A 17,594-nucleotide genomic window follows, 5' to 3' on the forward strand; every position below is an offset into this window, starting at 1 on the left:
GGAGCTCACAATTATGAGACCGAGGTCTGCCACATGCCTGCAAATATTCATTTTGAGCATTACATTAGCAGACAATGTTGAGTCTGTCACGGGGCAGCAACCTGTAAATTAAAATGCCATAAAACCTATGTTCAGTTTTCTTTTTTACAGTTACACTTTTTTATGTTCTTCATTATAGCTTGTCACTGGAAGCCACTGTGGCAGGATCAGGAAACTCAAACTCCATTAAAGGACATTCAAGGATGTAGACACAAAAAGTCACGAGTGAAATAAATGCATAAATCATGGAAACCTCATCCTTTCTTTCTCCTGTTCTGGCTTGCTGCAGGTGCCTGTCCTGTGTCAACGGAAACTTCCCCTGCCACTGGTGCAAATATCGCCACATGTGCACACAGGATGCCAGCGACTGCTCCTTCCAGGAGGGACGAGTCAACACCTCAGAGGTACGGCTTTGAGCATGTGCACACACACAAGTGCTGCTGAGCACACGTAGTTATACATCCTCTATAAAAGACAGATTCAGAAGATGGCCTATCAATGCAACACATGGATACATTAATGAGTATCAATGGATTTGCATACGCACAAACACACACACACACACAAGGAAGTGGTGGCATAGTAATGCCAAGGGTGCAGCTGTGGCCTGTATGCCATCTGAGTGTGTGTATATGAGTATATGAATGAGGGCTGCTGAGAGTGGCCCAGCAGCAGCTGTTGTACTCTAAGCAGCACTGGATTTATTCACTTATAAACAAGTCAGGGTGAATGGGTATGCAAATGGCAGAGCGCGCTAACGTCCCAAATGTTATATTTGCATGAAAACCCTCATCTATCCATGAGCCGACTCGCTCTCGCAGTCCCCGTGTCTCTGTCAAGCTCCTCTAATTCTAACCGGCTCGCTCGCAAATGCAGAAATTCACTCTGACAAACACAAACACACAAAAAAAAAGAAACTTCAGTGCCTTCAGAAAGTTGTACTTAACACCCAGACACATTCGCTCTAACTTTGCCTCTATTTCAGGCAAAGAGTTTTGATGTGCACCCCTCCCCCCACACACACTCTTTTCCTCTCATTCTTGTTTGTAACCTTTTCCCTCTTTTTTTCTTCTTTCTTTGCTCGTTTCTTTACTCTGAGTAACTGCGTGCTGGAAGCAAGCATGCTCAGCCTTTTATTTGATCTCTCGCTCCTCTCTTCATCACTCTCTCCATCCTCTCATAAAGCCTCAGTTGTTGAAAGGATATCATATCAAAACTAAAACATTCAGCTGGGTGTGCGCAGCGTAGATGGGTATAATGCACATTCACATATTTAGATATACACAGGTTTACACACCTGTTTGTTGTGTGAATTTTTCCCTGCATATTGGTGTGTCTTTAACTTAAGACAGTGAGGTAATCGTGTATTAGAATTTTAAGTGTATGAACGGTGCTGCAGTTTCAGGCATTTGGTGTGAGTGGAAAGGGAGACGGGGGTGTGGGTGCGGAGAGGATAACACTTGACTCCACACAGCCTGCCATCACAAGTTACGCCCTCCTGTAAATACCAGCCTGACATCCAACCTTATCTACTTCACAGAGCTACACCAATTCAGCTTTTATTTTTTCTTCTCTTCCTATTTTTTTTTCTTTTGATATACTCTTTTTTCCCTTTTTTTTAATTCGGTGCAGGCATCGCCATGGTTACCAAGCCCTTTGAATGTCAGGAGGGGTTTGTTGAATTTTGATAGACACAAAAACACACATGCACACACATTTGTGCCAACCCCACATCCTGACATGGGTTTTTGTTGTCATTAACAGCACATAGAGTGCAGATACATCTTAGTTATTTTTATTGTGAGGGATGCATGTGTGCTGGTGTCCACTGTAAGGAAATCTTACCTAACCCTGTTAAATAAAACACTAGCAGCTAAATTTGCCAATTTTACAGTACGCCTATGCCTTCTTACTGCAGATGTTGACTTATATTACTATCACACAAGTGATAACGTTGGTTGGAGACCAGCACCGCCATGCACCCATCATGACTTGAGTGATGAACTTGCGATCTTGTTGCTTTTTAAAGGGTTGCTTGGAGGACCGAGGGAAGAGTCAGTCTGCTGTGAGTCTGCAACTGAATGTGGTCAAGTTGGCAATTTAAAATTACATTTAATCTTTGATCATGGCCTGCATTTGTATAGCGCTTTTCTAGTCCTTAAGGACCCCAAAGCGCTTCACACTACATTCAGTCATCCACCCATTCACACTCACATTCACACACTGGTGATGGCAAGCTACATTGTAGCCACAGCTGCCCTGGGGCGCACTGACAGAGGCGAGGCTGCCGGACACTGGCGCCACCGGGCCCTCTGACCAATCATGTTTAAACGTCAACAATGTCTTGCAATCTGTTACCATCTACATATGTAGAAATTCATATTAGCTACTTACATTCAGAGTCCAGCCAGAACCTCATAGATCTGAAACAGCAATTCCTCCACAAATAGTGACGTAGCTGCTGCAGGACAGTGTTTGCACTGCAAAATGACATAGGTGATCTTTAACCTTTCTTTTATATAGGAATATAGCCCGAATACCACCAGTTAGCAACCAGTTGAGTCGAGTTCCCTATTGCAAATTGATGCATTGCTCTCAGACTGACTCATCAGTCGCAGTCAATCAGTCAGACTGATTGATTGCAACATGTTGGCATTCTGTCTGTGTTTAGAAATGAGACAGGAGTCATTTGTAAACTTTGAGCAGTCAGTCTGAGAGTGATTGCAGTCAGTCTGAGTCGGACGTGATTATTTGGTGAGAGGCAACTTGTGCGGTCCCACTGCAATAAAACGTGGTTGACCAGACTACTAGCTATAAGTTGCCTAATGTGGAAAAAATTCATCGCGCTCATTGGGCAACCATTAGTTTTTACTGGTTGTGAGGAGCTTGCAGTCCTTAGCTATTAACTAGCTATCATTAGTCACATCCCTGACAATTAAAGTTTAAATGTGTCATACACGTATGTTTTAGTACCATGACTAAAGAGAGAAAAAATAGGTGAATAGATCGTAAAAGTTTAGAAAATGGTCAGTAAAGATTCACAAAGATGATACATTACTATGAAAAATCCTATATATTTAAATCAGTTTGTTACCACGTAGCCTTATGTTTCCTCTCTCTGGCTCTCTCTCGTGGATCGGTAACAATTTGAAGTAATGCATAGGCTCATTTGGGCCAACAGCGCCTTTTTTTTTCAGTCGTTAAGCGTTTATCTCTTCTAGCCACGATTTTGTTCCAATTTGCCAGTTCGTAGCCCCTGCTAAAAGCAATATTGCCCATCACCGCTGCCTGGAAAAGTTTCCCCCTGTGTCATTAGCAGTCAGTTGCCAAAGTGATTGAATTCACACTACACTGGTTATCTTCCCAAAGGCATTTGTCATATTTCTTGAGGCTGACTTGACTTCATATCTGATAAAAGTCATAGCATGTGTTATGTGAAGCTGCGGCATAGGTAAATCACACACGCGCGCACACACACACACACAAAAATTCACATTCACAACAGATAACCACTAATGTATAATTTCCTTTAAAGTAAGTATAATTCTCTGCTGTCACTTCCTGGATTTGTAAATATATATAAATCAGCTGTGTTGTGACAGCAGATAAACAGAGAGGCACATTAGGGGCGACCAGGCAGAAAATTGCCAGAGTTGGAGAAACACTTGAGAAGGCCATCAACAGAAATGCATATAAACACAAACAATGAGAGAAACAAACACCAGTACAAACAAACACAGAGACAAACAAATTTGCTCTGCTCCGATGAATCCCAGCATCGGTCCGGTTGAGCCGACTGGGTCGACGCCGGGCCCCAGGGTTTAGGTTGAAATGACTTCATTTCAATTCAAGAAAACAGGAAAAATAAGACAATAATAAAAAATGAACATGGAAAAAATGTAATAGAAAAACAGGTTTGTTTGCATTTATTTTCCTGTCTACATGCTTGCCTTCTTATTCATTTATTGATTGCAATTCGCCCGCTTGTTAATTAAGCCATTCATTCATGTCCCACAAATGAATTAATGCAGTACATGACTGGCAGCAAAGACAGAAAATAGCTGCCAAATAACATCCCCTGATGGGAGCTTTGACAGGAAGAGACTTATCTTTCTCTTGTGTGTGTGTGTGTAAAATGCTCCATGCAACAACAGTTTCATCCTTAGCCGTGACCCGAGGTACTCGTTATTGATTATACCTTTTTATTGGCTTTGTGGTGTTGGATTCGTCAGAAATGTGTGCAGTGCACGCACCACTGGGGTAACAAATGAGTAAACTCATATTGAACTTATAAAGGCACTTTTTTTTTATGTCTAATCAGGCTGTTTTTGAATTTGCAAGTATTGTGGCCACGTGCAGCCTTATCATGTATGTTGGAAGGTTTTCATAATACATCGCACAATATACGCCGATCAGCATATCATTCTTACCACTGACAGGCAAACTGAATCAGACTGATTATCTCTTCATCATGACTCCTGTTAGTGGGTGGGGTATATTAGGAAGTAAGTGATCATTTTGTCCTCAAAGTTGATGAGTTTGAAGCAGGAAAAATGGGCTAGCGTAAGGATTTGAGCGAGTCGGACAAGAGCTAAATTGTGATGCTAGACGGCTGGAACAGAGCATGTGCAAAACTGCACCTCTTGTGAGCTGATAGCTACTGCAGTGGTCAGTATCTATCAAAAGGTGGGGAACCAGCCACAGGGTCGTGGGTGGGCGGTCGGATCCAGCAAACAAGCTGCTGTAGCTCATATTGATGATAAAGTTATGCTTGTCCTGACAGTTTTGCTAGAAAACATTGGGTCCTGCCATCTATGTGGATGTTAATTTATAACATACCACCAACCTAAGCATTATTGTATTCCCTGCTGGTTGTGGGGCTCTCTCAGCAGGATAATGCACCACAAAGCATCACCTCCTCGCAACTTCCATGACTTAAAGGATCTGTCCACAGCACCGTCAGAGGTATAGTGGACTCCATGCCTGATCCATTTAGTAAATAAACCACTATGCAGGGGATCTTTACACTCGTCTTCCTTTATATCTCACCAGTACCTTGAACACACGTCCACAACTGCAGACACTTACCTTTATTACCATGCAGTGTTTTGCTTTTTTTGTCCTCTCTCTTTTTGAAGGTGCCTGTGGTTTAGTTTTGGCGTGCAGGCTGTATGCCAAACTTTCCTTAGCCAAGATACCAAACCCAGAGTCGTTCCTGATGTATTTTTCAGAGTGTGAGTACAAATGTTAGATAGAAAGCAGTTAGACATATAAAAAAACGCTTGTATGAATGAGTGAATGAGACAAGCTGTATAAGGTGCTGTAATAGGTGCTTTGGGTGCAAGTAGAGTAGAAAAGCACTATGTAAGAACCAGTCTGTTTATCATTATCTTGTTGTATTTATATGTATTTATATTTATATCTATTTTATAAGTCAAAAATCTACAGTTTTCACCGGGACAGTGATCCTGTCAAAACCTATGGTAATAAAAGGTAATGGTATGGTAATGGAAGATGACCCTAATATACGTGGGTTGGAGATGTTTTCTCTGCAGGGTGGAAAGGCTTACTCTCCCAGATGTGGTGAGAAGATTGGAAAGAGAAGAAGAACTCAAAGTAGACCCGCTGCTTCCCCCACACTGAAATGAAACAATCTAAGTAGTTCAGGCACTTGCAAAGGACGCCCCCTGGTTGCCTCCCTTTACAGCTCTGCCAGGTACAGCCAGCTGGGCACAAGATGCTGGAGGGATTCTGTCTTCCAGCTGACCTGGGAGTGTCTGTGGATTCCCCCAGGAGGAGCCAGAGGAAGTCTGAGCAACCAGGACATCTCTGTTCCACCTGCTACTGGAAATGTGAACCAGAGAACAAACACTTTGTGTAGCTTCTAGTCTATTTTAATTTAAGATGCTACCTGAGTGATGTCATGTGCTGCATCAGTCACTCTGTAACTGGAACTCACAACCTTTGCCTGTTCGTATATATTTTTTTCTTTTTCTTTCATCCCTTATCTCTCGTGTCTTCTCCTCTTCCTGGAAGCCTGACCGCCTTTAGCTTAGTGAAACACAGTAAGTCTACGATGCTTCGCTGTCTCCCAGGGGAGTGCACCAGTGGGGGTTTTTTTTAGCCTGGTTGATAATTATTCACGAGTTGTTTTAGGCTCCAGATGTAGGAAAAGTTTATAGATATGTGGATCAGCGTTGGCCTTCGTGCCGGTAATGAGCGGATGCATCAACATGATGAGTGAATTGGTCAGATGGTCGAATGTTTCTGTCAAGTTTCCACGTTGCTGCAGAAAGCACACCAATAGGGATGAATGCATGAAGGTTCATATGGTGCATATAGCCATAAGCCAGCCGTTCTGTGCATGTATTCCCATAGCATTCCTGCATAAAAAATGCATCTCGGCAGCCATCTCCATACAAGTATCCCTCTTTGATCTCTAAACTCTTTTCTCTTGTTCACCCACTCCCTCATTCCCTCAACAAGTCAATTAGCAGGATGCAGACACCCATCTCTTTTTGTCTCGCAGCTAAGGGTGTCACGGTTACAGCTGTCTTTCCTTTGTTTCTGCTTGCTCAAACTCAGGCTGGTGCACAGCTCTGAGCTGCCCAGCTCGAAGGTTCTGAAGCTGGCACTGAGTAAGCCTCCCTACTCCCTCTGGGTCTCTCTCTGGCTGAGGGGAGCTGCCTGCCACTGATAGACTCGACTCCGTGTGTGTGTGCGTGTGTGTGTGCGTGTAGAATTAGAATAGAATAGAATAGAATAGAATTCAACTTTATTGTCATTGCACATGCACAGGTACAGGGCAACGAAATGCAGTTTGCATCCATCCAGAAGTGCTTTAGTGATATAGATATATTACAATATATATTAGCAATAATATAGATATGTGAGTATATTACAGAAATGGGTCTATTATGGTATGTTATAATGTACACGGTATGAAGTATGTTGTGAATATTCTATAACTGTGTGCGTGTGCGTGTGTGTGTACATGTACACATGTGTTAATTATTCAAAGTGTATTAAAGCTTAAAGATGCATCTCCAGATGCCTCTCTGATCGGTGGCGTGTTTAATGGAGAGAGACAGATGAGATGAGAAGCGAAAGGTGGAGCATCCACAATAAAACATAAGTGGGGGAGTGTTGCTGTGGCCTAGTTGTGAGAAAGGAAGATGCTTTCTAATCCAACCAAGCACCACATTTAAGAAATTATGTGCACACTTGACAAAAAATGCAAACTAAAACTACTCCTGAAATTATGAATTTACCCTCCTTAGTGCTAGATTCTATTAGCCTGTTCACAGCACATACTAGTTATTGCATATAAATGGAATACACTGCTTCTGGCCATGCCTCTGAAAGCTGTGTGAGGATGTCCCTCAAGCATAAGTGAACTAAACAGAATACGAAAGAAAGAGAAATCCTCAAAATATGGACTGATGTAGAAGAAGAGGTCAGAAGTTAGACTGAGATTCACTTTTAATTAGGTTGTTATGGTATTTGCTCGTTTTAACTGTCTTGATATGCCTGAAAAATGACAGATTGGAAATCCCATTTGTCCATATTGCTCAAGGCGAAACTGTCGACAAGCTTGTGGGATTTTGGGCTGTTTTTCGGTTGGGTTGCAAAAGGCGAAAAGACGGACAGTGGAAGTGGAAGGTTAAAGATATGCACAGGGAAGGTAAATGAAAAAGACACAAATGGCGGACGTTGCTGAAGGAGCAGCATTAGCATTCGATGAAAGGACGAGAAACACAGTGGAGTGGGAGCAGGACGACGCGAGAGATGCTTAACCATTTAGGAGATGAAAGGATACGTGAGGGTCGTGACACCACCCATGGCTTGTGTCTCCTTAGTATCTACTCAATAATTCTATGTCATTTATCTCTCTGGCCTACTTTAATCTTTGCTTGAAGCTGGGCTGCTTAAAATGACTTGATTGAGTTAGAACTTTACAGCGTTTGCTTACGTTCGTCTTCAAAGCTTGAGCGGGAAATGCTGAGATGTCACTGATTAAGTCACGGAGGATTCATAGCTACTTAGGCACATGTCTGACGTCTGCTCATGGTTTTTCTCGAGTTAAATTTTGTATTTTTGTTTAATGAACTAAGCCTGACAAATCCACAGGGGTACCAAGCGAGAGAAGTAGATAAACAGTTTGCAGCACTCATTTATTTTGCAGTCCAAACCAAACTGAACTGCTTTCCTGTGTTATTTTTTTTTCTCATCTGACCTCACTACTCCTTCATGCCAAAGGCTTAATGAACCTCACTCCACTATTGTTTTGAAGGCACCCGAGTAATCACATGTGCGAAATTGGTTGTGAAAGAATTTTGACAGTGCCCACTCTCAGTGGGTAAATTTAATGGCCATCAGACTGTTGAATGGTGCAATGAGGAGTAGAAAGAGAGCAATTAACAGGGGTATCGCTACTCTTCAGTCCCATTATTCTATACTAACCGACGTTTTTAGCTATGAGCAAGAAAAAAAGATTCTTTTAAAACATTCTTCAAAATGAGGCTTTAGCCTAGGGGAGCCACATGTTTAATGTAGAAGCAGTCCAGTTTACAGCAGGTAGCCTGTGGTTATATTGATTTCACCTTTGACAGATCTGCCAAAGTGGACCAAACATAGTCCAAAGAAACTTGATTCAGCTCAGTTTTATTTATATAGCACCAAATCACAGCAATAGTCACCTCAAGGCTCTCTCTGCTGAATCACACTTCTTATTAATCTCTGGCTCTCTTCCACAGCATGGCTTTTGTCCTGTCTTCCTTCTCTCGCCCCAACCGGTCGCAGCAGATGGCCCCGCCACTCCCTGAGCCTGGTTATGCTGGAGGTTTCATCCTGTTAAAAGGGAGTTTTTCCTTCCCAGTGTCGCCAAAGTGCTTGCTCATATAATTGTTGGTTTTTGTCTCTGTATGTATTATTGTAGGATCTACCTTACAATATAAAGCGCCTTGAGGTGACTGTTGTGATTTAGTGCTATATAAATAAAACTGAATTGAATTGAATTGGCACTTCATATTATACAATGATACAGATAGTCGAAGGAGCTTGCAAAGAAAAGCGTCTGGACTTCTTTAAGTTACTTGAAGTCCAGACGCTTTTCTTTGCAAGCTCCTTCGACTACGATGACCTAGATGACTGAGAACCTTCACAGACAATGATACAGATAAAACCCCAACAATCGGATGACCCCCTTTGAGCAAGCACTTTGTAACAGTGGAAAGGAAAAACTCCCTTTTAACAGGAAGAAACCTCTGGCAGAACAAGGCTCAGGCAGGGACAGCCATCTGCTGTGATTGGTTTAGGGTGAAGGGTCTGTGGAAGAGAGCCAGAGATGAATAATAACTAAAGATTAAATGCAGAGTGCTGTGTAAACACATAATGTATGAAAAGAAGTGAGTGAAGAAGAAACGGAGTGCATCATGGGAAGTCCCCAGTAGTCGAAGGCTCTGCTTCCCATTCTACTCTTAAATACTCTAGGAACCACAAGCAGAGCAATGTGCTTTATTTGGGTGATACAGTACTGTGAGGTCTTCATCATTCACTAAAAAACCTCTGATGAACACATTCTTGGTCTTGAATGGTAATGCTAATCACACCCGAGGGCACTCAAGTTCAACCAGTTCAGAGCAGTCTGTCTTTTAATCTTGTAAGATGGATGTAAGGTTCTGCTGTGGTGTGTCGCATTGTGCAGCAAAACTACACGGGATTTGCTGTTAGGACCTGCTGTTAGTGTCTGACTGCAGGTTTCCCTTGAGGTGAGAAGAGAGAGGTAATAAGTTGGTTTGATTAAAGGTAAAGGGGGTAATACAGCTGGATTTCGGGTTTTTGGTGGGAAAGTAAAATTAGGAAATTCCTCATTGATGGAGCCGTAATGAACCCAAGGTGTGACTTATGTTCATGCATTTAATTTAAGTATCTGCATTTCACTTCATAACAGTGAAGTCGATCTCTTTCTTTTTACCTCTTCCCGTACATGCCCCCATATCCCCTGTAGTAAAGGGCTGCGAGTGGGTGGACACACCAAAAGGCTTCCAACACAGTTCAAAGTGTCTTTTATTGAACAGAAGAGCTCCTAGACTGGTGCGATGGAGTGCCTGCCCTCCTTCCACCTGAGACTACGTATGAGGAACTTGGTTCATTTGAGCAAAATAGATGAAAAGTTTTCCTGTTGAAATGAAGCACAGGGGGATGAGTCGCAAATCCAGAATAAAAGATGAAACGGGTCTGGCAAAGAGGAGCGATCGCTTTTAAAACTTTTTCTGGCCCCAGTGAATTTGCATACGAGATACCGCAGTATCTTTTGTTGCGAAGTTTGCTGCGTTGTCTATTGCTCGACTCGGGACCTTGGGGGACCTGAGAAACGCATTCCCTCGTCCAAAGACTAGCGGAGGAAATCAACTCTCAGGAAGGTTTGCATCACGGGCTTTTCTGGTGACCTTGAAAGGTTTGGATGATTCTCAGATGGGTCACAGAAATCACTTATTATTCACTGGGTCACAGTCTAAAAAAAGGGGTTGTAAGTCAGTTTTTGGTTGGTTCCCACATGGCATGGAGCACTTTGTCATTTTCTTTTCACAAGATGAAACAAAATTCATCAAATTTTGATCCTGAGGGCTAAGAGAGAGAGACAGCGAGGGAGAGAGAACACAAGGCTGTACTTAGTGAGGCCATCCTGATCACTTCTTGTTATCTGTCATGTATCCACTGTGTCACCCACACACACACACACACACGCAAACACTCAAACAGAGAGTGTGTGGGTCTTTTTTTTACAGGCTCCTATTGATCCACTAGCTGATGCTTATCATCTACATCCTCCTCTTTGACCATCCGGACTTGATAGCATCCTGATAGACACACAATCACACTTGGTCATCAGAGATAGCACACAGGACACTGCTATTCTAATGGAGACATGTGAGGAAGAGCCTTGTGCAGTTACTGGGGTAGAGCTCTTTTACAAGCAAACTCAGTATGCTGCAATATCTGCAGCTTGTTTTTTGTTTTCTGAAGAAAAAAAACAAGCTGGAGTTTAAAAAATGATATGTGTACATATATATATATGAATACAGAGGCACCAATCATGGCAGCAGAGGAACAAGCTCTAAGCAGATCCATAGAGGCTGCTGTCTACCACACGAGGCCAGACCCCAGGTGTAGGCTGTGCAAAGATGCCCCGAGACAGTCCAGCACAAAAACAATACAGTGGCTTGCAAAAGTATTCGGCCCCCTTGAACTTTTCCACATTTTGTCACATTACAGCCACAAACATGAATCAATTTTATTGGAATTCCACATGAAAGGCCAACACAAAGTGGTGTACACGTGAGAAGTGGAATGAAAATCATACATGATTCCGAATATTTTTTACAAATAAATAAGTGAAAAGTGTGCATAATTATTCTTAATTATCGTAATTATCCCATTCTTCTTTGCAAAACAGCTCCAGCTCAGTCAGATTAGATGGACAGCGTTTGTGAACAGCAGTTTTCAGATCTTGCCACAGATTCTCGATTGGATTTAGATCTGACTGGGCCGTTCTAACACATGGATATGTTTTGTTTTAAACCATTCCATTGTTGCCCTGGCTTTATGTTTAGGGTCGTTGTCCTGCTGGAAGGTGAACCTCCGCCCCAGTCTCAAGTCTTTTGCAGACTCCAAGAGGTTTTCTTCCAAGATTGCCCTGTATTTGGCTCCATCCATCTTCCCATCAACTCTGACCAGCTTCCCTGTCCCTGCTGAAGAGAAGCACCCCCAGATGCTGCCACCACCATATTTGACAGTGGGGATGGTGTGTTCAGAGTGATGTGCAGTGTTAGTTTTCTGCCACACAGCGTTTTGCATTTTGGCCAAAAAGTTCCATTTTGGTCTCATCTGACCAGAGCACCTTCTTCCACATGTTTGCTGTGTGCCCCACATGGCTTGTGGCAAACTGCAAACGGGACTTTTTATGGTTTGCTGTTAACAATGGCTTTCTTCTTGCCACTTCCATAAAGGCCAACTTTGTGCAGTGCACGACTAATAGTTGTCCTATGGACAGATTCCCCCACCTGAGCTGTAGATCTCTGCAGCTCGTCCAGAGTCACCATGGGCCTCTTGGCTCCATTTCTGATCAGCGCTCTCCTTGTTCGGCCTGTGAGTTTAGGTGGACGGCCTTGTCTTGGTAGGTTCACAGTTGTGCCATACTCCTTCCATTTCTGAATGTGCTCCGTGGGATGTTCAAGGCTTGAGAAATCTTGTAGCCTAAGCCTGCTTTAAATTTCTCAATAACTTTATTCCTGACCTGTCTGGTGTCTAAATCCAATCGAGAATCTGTGGCAAGATCTGACAACTGCTGTTCACAAACGCTGTCCATCTAATCTGACTGAGCTGGAGCTGTTTTGCAAAGAAGAATGGGCAAGGATTTCAGTCTCTAGATGTGCAAAGCTGGTAGAGACAGACCCTAAAAGACTAGCAGCTGTAATTGCAGCAAAAGGTGGTTCTACAAAGTATTGACTCAGGGGGCTGAATAATTACGCACACCCCGCTTTGCAGTTATTTATTTGTAAAACATGTTTGGAATCATGTATGATTTTCATTCCACTTCTCACGTGTGCACCACTTTGTGTTGGCCTTTCATGTGGAATTCCAATAAAATTGATTCATGTTTGTGGCTGTAATGTGACAAAATGTGGAAAAGTTCAAGGGGGCCGAATACTTTTGCAAGCCACTGTATAACCAAGCGGCTGGTGTAGTATATAGGAATATCTGTAAATGGTAAATGAACTGGTTCTTATGTAGCCGAGCATTCAGAGCACTTTATGCAACTTGCCTTATTCACCCATTCACACATGAACTTAGATGAACTTGACTAAAACTATTTGCAAACCTTCAAAAGTTTATGTGTGAGTGATTGCAGTCAAACCAAGTTGGACCACAACTGTTTGGAGAAAGGTTGCCTCCCACCAGGTGACCTGTGCACACTCAAACTCTTGGCAACTACTTTTATACAAAAAAAAACTCCATACAGTCTCCAGCAACCACTTATTTAATAATCTCAAGGAAGTTCCTGCCCTACTTCTTCTCTAGTGTGACTTATAAGGGATAATAATCACTAGGTGTTACAACGATATAATAGACTAATAAGATTATTTGTGTTTTGCTGCTTCTTTCTTCTTAACGACAGCTTCCTGATGCTTCCTGCCAGGTTAGCACAAGTTAATGCGAGCTTCAGTAGCTGCACACTCTTGCCTGCGTCCTTTCCAGGGAAACAACTATTGTTTGGAACAGCAGAGCAAGAAGTGGTTCTGTAAGGGTTAAGGTGACTAGTGACAAGGAAGTGCAGTGCAAAAAAAAAGAAACATCATCTTCAAAATTAATTAGCCAAATATTTCCCAGATACCACTGCTGAATAAAGCAGACAGTAAAAGTCCAAGTGTTACATTGCTGAAAAATGCAGGTGCTGCACATATCAGAATACACACTAAATCAAATTGCCTGCTCCATCTGCACAGCATACGTTATTATTCTGGAGTGACAAAGCCCATGAATGGTATTGTAGAGCAGCTGTGCTGATAGATGTGTCCATAGATATCACTTTGTTTCTGGCCTTTGTTTCACCTTCGTCTTTGGTTTTTTACAAAAGAAGAGCTTCAGCATTCTGTGCACATGTGGCCTCAGGTTGTCTTAGTATATCGTGTGCTCTATGAATACATTTTGATCTGTCTTTTTGATAGAGATACATTAAAAAAAGCTTTGTTAATAGTGAGAAAGTGGCAGTTTCAAAATGAGGCCTCATGAACTGTTTGTGCATCTGTGGGATAGAAAAAGATCTGTTGAGATTACAAACAGGATCCATTGCACAGCTGGTGAGCAAGTGTGTTACTTTGTGTTACTCTCTAAGGACTTAACTATATTGGTGTCTAAAACTGAGACATTGCTCAACAGATGACTCTTCCTCTCCCTCCCCTGGGACATGCGGTCATCATATCAGGTCCTTTTTCTTTCTTTCCGTATGTGTGTGTAAGAGCGCTGGTCGATGGGGTCTCGCCCCTTCCTTTCTGAAATGGTTCATTGGACTGTAACGCTAATCCGCTGGGACCCTCTACACCACGATGACCCCCTCCCAACACTCACACACATAGACAAACACACGGGCTCCCTCATCCATCATACTCGGTGGCTGTCTGCGCCTCCGAGAGGTGACCTCATTGGTGACAGCCAGCAGCCAATCGGGGCTCTCGCCTCATCTCTGACATCACTGTAGATGTTTCCATCCTGATAAAACCAATTAGAAGTGAGGAAAAAAAGAAAGTTTACGAAATACACTATATTGTTAGGGCTGAATATAGTAAAACAAATATCACCTTTATTATGGGTTTCATCCCTTCTTTGTTCTTTTAGTTTTACTGTTTCTAAAGCAACAGGGTAATTAAACATTATAAATACGTGCTTGGTGTTTCTCATTCTTCTCTGTATCCACATCACCGTGTTTGTTTTGGGAGCCTGCGCGATCTTCCAAGTGTTTCATCCTTAAGACATCTTACCCCAGCAGCCAATGAGGAGTGCGAGAGACAGATCGAGGATAACAGAGTATATAGAGAACGAGCAAAGGAAGGCTGCGGAGAAGAGGAAAAGTCAATAGGAAAATGCAGCGAAGCATCGTAGACAGCTGGAGTTCATGACTGCAGGCATCATCGTGTTTCAATAAACCACAGAGCAGGTAGAAAGTGGCGGGTGGGTGGATCAGTTCCTTGGAAGATATCAGGAGCAGAAGAGGAAAGTGAGGTTGAAAGAGACTAGGAGACAACAGTGGGGTTGGGATTGAAAGAGAAAATGATGTGTGACTAAGCCACTGGGAAATAAACACGACCTTGGATAAAACAAGTGCATCTAAACCCTCGTGGCTTTAATTATACAGGGCCTAGAGCTAAATCCCAAGAAACAATGGTGATATCTTAAGACTCTGCAGAATCTATAGTTCCAACTCAGACCAAAACTACGAATATTTTCTGTATTTTATGCATTTACACTCGTTACACCAGGTAAGTTGTGGGGTTTTCTGTATGTTCATTATTCTTAAGCACGATTTCTAAAGAACGCGTTCAGGGATTTTATTCAAATTTAGCACAAACAGTCACATTGACTGGAGTAGAATTTAGTGGTCAAAGGTCAAGGTCATTTGACCACCAAATTGGTCGATTCTACATTGATTGAAGTTTTAGTATTTCCTCTCAAATGACAGATCACCACATATCTTATTTGGCTTATGTCAGCCTTACCTGCCTTCTCATGCTCTGTGATCACACTGCATGAATCTGTCTCTAAGCTCTTTAGCATTTGCTAATTATACACCTTTTTAGTTTGCAGGCTAATACTTTGCAGTCTTTGCACATTTTTAAAGTTTTAAAATGTTTACATTACGTGTAAAAAGATCTGGTTTAGTAACACTTTTTAATAAGGATTATTAATAAATTGTAACTTGGTAGTTGATTAAACTTTGCTTAATAGTTTTAGAGTCAACAGTTAATTAATAAAGCTGTGAACATGGTTTGTCCTTGTTTGTCCTTAGTTTGCAGGCTAACACTTTGCAGTCTTTGCACAATTTAAAAGTTTTAAAATGTTGCTATTTTTCATTGCAGTTTAATTGAAAGTGTTTGTGGAAGTTGTTAATTTTCTACTTAATGGATAAATATATTATGTGTGACTAAGTATAGTATGTTGACATATGCATTTTGTGAAGTGTGTCTCTTGTCCAGCTTCCTTCTCTTCACCCCTCAACCAATCACAGTAGATGACCGGTTCAGGGAGGAGGGGTTTCTTCCTGTTAAAAGGGAGTTTTTCCTTCCTACTGTTGCCAAGTGCTTGCTCAAAATGGGTCGTTTGATTGTTGGAGTTTTCTTCGGATTTGGGTCTTTGCCTTAAAATATAAAGCACCTTGAGTGAGTTGGTGTTATGTGAATAAAATTGATGGACTGAATTGAATCAAAGTACGTTGAGACAATCTTACTTTAGTTTGGACTATATAACTGAACTGAGTTATAACAACATGACAGTTCCCGGACTGTTATAGCTTTCTAATTCTCATGGAAATGTTTATTGATGGCTCTCCTTTATTCATGATTTTCAGCCACGATTTTTTTTATCTTGAATGCCGAAATAAACAGTGCTAAAATGATGGCAGACATTAATATCGTCATTATTTACAGCAGTACGTTTGCTGCTGTGGCAGTAAAATGTAGGCAGTGATGTCATTGGTGGTTTTTGTCCTTTAATAAGGACAAATTTCAACTTCTGCTAGTTTTTATCTATATACATCCTCCCATATGTCTACCTGTTAAATCAAATATATTTAAAAACTTGGTTAATGTTCTTCCTAAAATAAGTTTTGCAATTTAAAAAAAAAAAGGTTAAAGTCTGTGGGCCTACAGATGCAGCTGACAGAGACGTAATAGAGATTTCACACTGTTGATATGGAAGAGGAACTCCGATTAATTTCTTTCTGAAGACTTACCTTCCCACCTTTGATCACAGTATCTGTGTATTTGGCCCCAAGGCTACTGTAAAACACTCCACGGGCCGAAGCACTAGCTTACTGAACAGAGCCAGAGGGCAAGATTTAGCTTTGGATCAGTTTGTGCGTGCGTGTGAGAGAGTGAGTGAGATGATAAATGTGTGTGTATGTGTGTATTTAGTGCATATTCATCTAGATGTAACGCAGCCTGTGTCTCTGTGTGTCTGTATTACCAGTCTGGGAATTCGTTTGGAAAGATATAAGCGCTGTGTACAGCTCCCATGTTGCAGAGCTCCTCCCCTGCCTCGCTCTGCTGGGAACTTGACCTCCTTGACTCTCATCCCCCACTTTAATAAACGAGTGTATGGCTCCCAAGACCTCGTCTCGCCTCCATATCTCCTCCCCTCCTTCCTTTTAACTTCACCTCCCTCACCCTTTCTCATCCAGTGGTTTATCACTGCTCGTCCTCTGCATCACCGTTCTTCTCCGGCTTTTGGTGCAGTAAATTTGGATCTCAACAAGGCATTTCTCTAGTTGTTTTTTTTAGTACTGATACGCAGTTTTATGAATATTCTAAAAAAAATAATAACACTTTCTTTAAGTGTTAAATATTTGACATTTTCATTCATGTTTTTTTTAAATCATTATTTATTTTCTTGATCCTTTCAAGTATCCATCAACACTACACTGATGGTCATTGTAATGCTTTTTTAGCCCATTATATTATCATTATTAACATGTACTAATCGTCTAGTAAGTACTTCACATTCCTTTTAGTGTTCATCTGTTTCTTGTTCTTAGTGTGCATTACGTGTAAAAAGATCTAGTTTAGTAACACTTTTTAATAAGGATTATTAATAAATTGTAACTGGGTAGTTGATTAAACTTTGCTTAATAGTTTTAGAGTCAACAGTTAATTAATAAAGCTTGTCTAATTGGCTTTGTTTAATTAGTTTTATCATTTATTGGGGTGTAACTGTAAAGATGAAACTGTTTATAGAAAAAAAAAGTGTAAATGGTTATGAACTAGTTTATCATAGCCCTGATA

General features: G+C 41.6%; 1 protein-coding gene across 2 annotated transcripts in view; it reads left to right on the forward strand.

Annotated features, from left to right (window-relative positions):
• Positions 1-17,594, forward strand: part of LOC146550494 (plexin-A1-like) — a 304,153-nt gene that overhangs the window by 174,449 nt on the left and 112,110 nt on the right. For both annotated transcript variants that reach the window (XM_085259673.1, XM_085259671.1), the window contains one exon: positions 329-443. In XM_085259673.1, coding sequence (XP_085115799.1) covers positions 329-443 — 115 coding nt within the window. The remainder of the gene's footprint in view (positions 1-328; positions 444-17,594) is intronic.

This window comes from Mchenga conophoros, linkage group LG20 (genome assembly GCF_057382185.1).
Source record: "Mchenga conophoros isolate Kocher_MC1m ecotype Shallow Benthic linkage group LG20, M_conophoros_male_GT1.1, whole genome shotgun sequence".
Lineage (NCBI taxonomy): Eukaryota > Metazoa > Chordata > Actinopteri > Cichliformes > Cichlidae > Mchenga > Mchenga conophoros.